The sequence below is a fragment of the Sander vitreus genome, chromosome 14, assembly GCF_031162955.1.
Source record: "Sander vitreus isolate 19-12246 chromosome 14, sanVit1, whole genome shotgun sequence".
Taxonomy (NCBI): Eukaryota; Metazoa; Chordata; class Actinopteri; order Perciformes; family Percidae; genus Sander; species Sander vitreus.
The window spans coordinates 1,917,501-1,920,000 of NC_135868.1; the positions used below are offsets into that span (position 1 = coordinate 1,917,501).

Here is a 2,500-nt window from a genome sequence, read left to right on the forward strand (position 1 = left end):
TATTGACGGCGGATGGTTCAAAAGGGTTGTCTTCATTAATCAGAGGTGTGTTTTGGGCATAACATGCAATAAACCAATCAGAGAGTCATCTACCATTCCCTTAAAAAACAGGCGCGTTTGGACCTTGGAGCATTGCTGTTATGATGGAGGATTTGCACCGTAATATTTTTATTTGTAATTTTACGAGCCTAGGAGCATTTTACTAATGCTCTGTTAAAATAACCATGAAATGCTGCGTTATTGACTTTACACCAGGTTTTTGTTGGTCAATGGTGCCATCACTTCCCGCTGCCTCAAGATAGCAATACGCCCAGAATGCACCTGAACACACCTCCCTGTAAGACCAGCACACCCAGAATGCACCTGAACACACCTCCCTGTAAGACCAGCACACCCAGAATGCACCTGAACACACCTCCCTGTAAGACCAGCACGCCCATGGGCCACAGATGGGATGCAGGTGCATTTGTTATTTATACGACGTGGGCGCTGGATGGGAAATTGCATCGGTCTTAAACTAGCAAAGACACTTGTGTCGGGCTTTGCGCTGCGCCGGGTGCAAGTTGGGCCCTAAAACACTTTGACATGTTTACATCTTTTGTGTTTAGCCAGCTACAGGCACTTTTGTTAGCATTTCAGCCCTTAGTTGCATGTCGTTTCCCGCCTCCAGAGGGCGTGGCTTTGGGACGCCATGCGCCCCCGTATCTACGTGTGTCCATCAGAGGCGTCCCCGACACACTGGTGGTACTTCAGCTCTGTGTACCAAGCGAAGCCTTGGTCGCAGATGCTGCAGCTGTACCGTTTCTCCACCGTGTGGACGGCCGCCATGTGCGACTGCATGCTAGCCTTGTGTGCGTACTTTTTACCACAAACTGGGCACGGGAACGGCTTCTCCCCCGTGTGAGTCCTCATGTGGATCTTCAGGTGGGACCGGTATAGACACTTGAGACCGCAAACGGAGCAGAAGAACGCTCGCTCTCCCGTGTGATATTTGGTGTGGTTCTTCAGGTTGCAGAGGTTGAGGAACCTCTTCCCGCACTCCGGGCAGCCGAACGGCTTCCTCAGAGGGTTATCGCATCTCACTTCACTTTCGGAGCCGCCGTCGCTGTTGTTCGGAGAGTCTAAACCAGACTGAGGTTTCCTGTCATCCTTCCAGAAGTCGCTGTCAACGCTGTCGCCGCTCTCGGGTTTCGGATTCTCCGACGTCCGGACGTCAGAGCAGCTCAAGGCGTTGCTGCTGGAGATGTCATTATCTTCCAAAGAGTTTGAACGTGACAGACGTTCTCTGGTCTCCTTCCAAAAATCACTGTTGGCGCTGTCGTCAGTCTCCGGTTGTACAAGTGTATGTGGATGTGAGTTCCTGGATGGAGGCTCTGCCTCTCCGTTCTCCTCAGTTTGATGACCAACACATTTATGTTCTTGGAACTGTGGGTGCCGGGCAAATGTTTCGTTACAAAATCTGCAGCTGAATCGTTTCTCCCCTGTGTGGATTCTCGAGTGTCTCCTTAGATTTGTCTTGCAGCCAAATCTTCTCCCACACTCAGAGCAGCTGAATGTTTTCTTACATCTTGAATCATGTTTCAGAGAGTTTAGAGTTGACTGAGGTTCTCTGGTCTCCTTCCAATCAGCACTGTCATCAGTCTCAGGATCCGAAGGGTCTCCAGTCTGGTCTCCAGTCTCTGCTTGTAAAAGTGGATGTGGATGTGAGTTCCTGGCTGGTTCTGGTCCTCCACAGTCCTCTCCATCAGCTTCTGTTTCCATGTGTTCAGTTTGTCTCCAATGAAGACTGTTGAGACTCTCCTTTGTGTGAACTTCCATGTGTTTGGTCAGATACCGTCGCCACGCGAACTCTTTCCCGCAGACGGTGCAGCTGAACTGCGTTTGCCTCGTGTGAATCCTCATGTGTTGAACTAACGCCTCGCTGTCGCCGAAAGCCATGTCGCACACCGAGCAGCGGAAAGCCGTGTCTGCTGCGCGTGAGCTTCCACGCTTGGGAAATGTTTTGCTGCGAACTGAGCGACCTTTCAGCACCGCATGTAGTCTAATGGGAACCTGCAGCTGGTGCTTACGGTTAAACCCTCTCCCCAACAGTCTGTCGGCAGCGTGAAGCTGCGAGGACTCGCCGACACACCGGCGGCCAACGTGCCGCGGCTCCACAGTGAAGCCTTTCTCACAAACACTGCCGCTGCTGAGCGCTTTCCCTCCCGTGTGGACAGCTTTCCCACAAAATGAGAAAGGTTTCTCTTCTGCGGGGGAGTTGTGGTGTGTCAGCAGAGTGTCTTCATGTCTTTCCTGGCGCTCAGAAAAGCTGAAGGGTTTCTCTTCTGTATCCCCGGTAGAGACGTGCTCAGCTTTCAGAGCGTCAGGACCGGACTGAGGATGCCTGCTCGGTTCCACGCTTTGCTCAGTCCCGGTTGCAGTTTCAGTGTTACATCCATCCCTTACTTTTTTATTCCTCCGATAAGTGAACCCTGACTGATGTTGCCTGGTCTCTTTCCAA

General features: G+C 51.7%; 1 protein-coding gene across 1 annotated transcript in view; it reads right to left on the reverse strand.

Moving 5' to 3' along the window:
• The window catches only part of LOC144528550 (uncharacterized), a 7,843-nt gene that overhangs the window by 1,060 nt on the left and 4,283 nt on the right, over nt 1-2,500 (reverse strand). The window contains exon 2 of the mRNA XM_078267203.1: nt 1-2,500. This exon is cut by the window's left edge and continues 1,060 nt beyond it; it is cut by the window's right edge and continues 1,564 nt beyond it. Within this exon, the coding sequence (XP_078123329.1) occupies nt 706-2,500 (1,795 nt within the window). The 3' untranslated portion in view covers nt 1-705.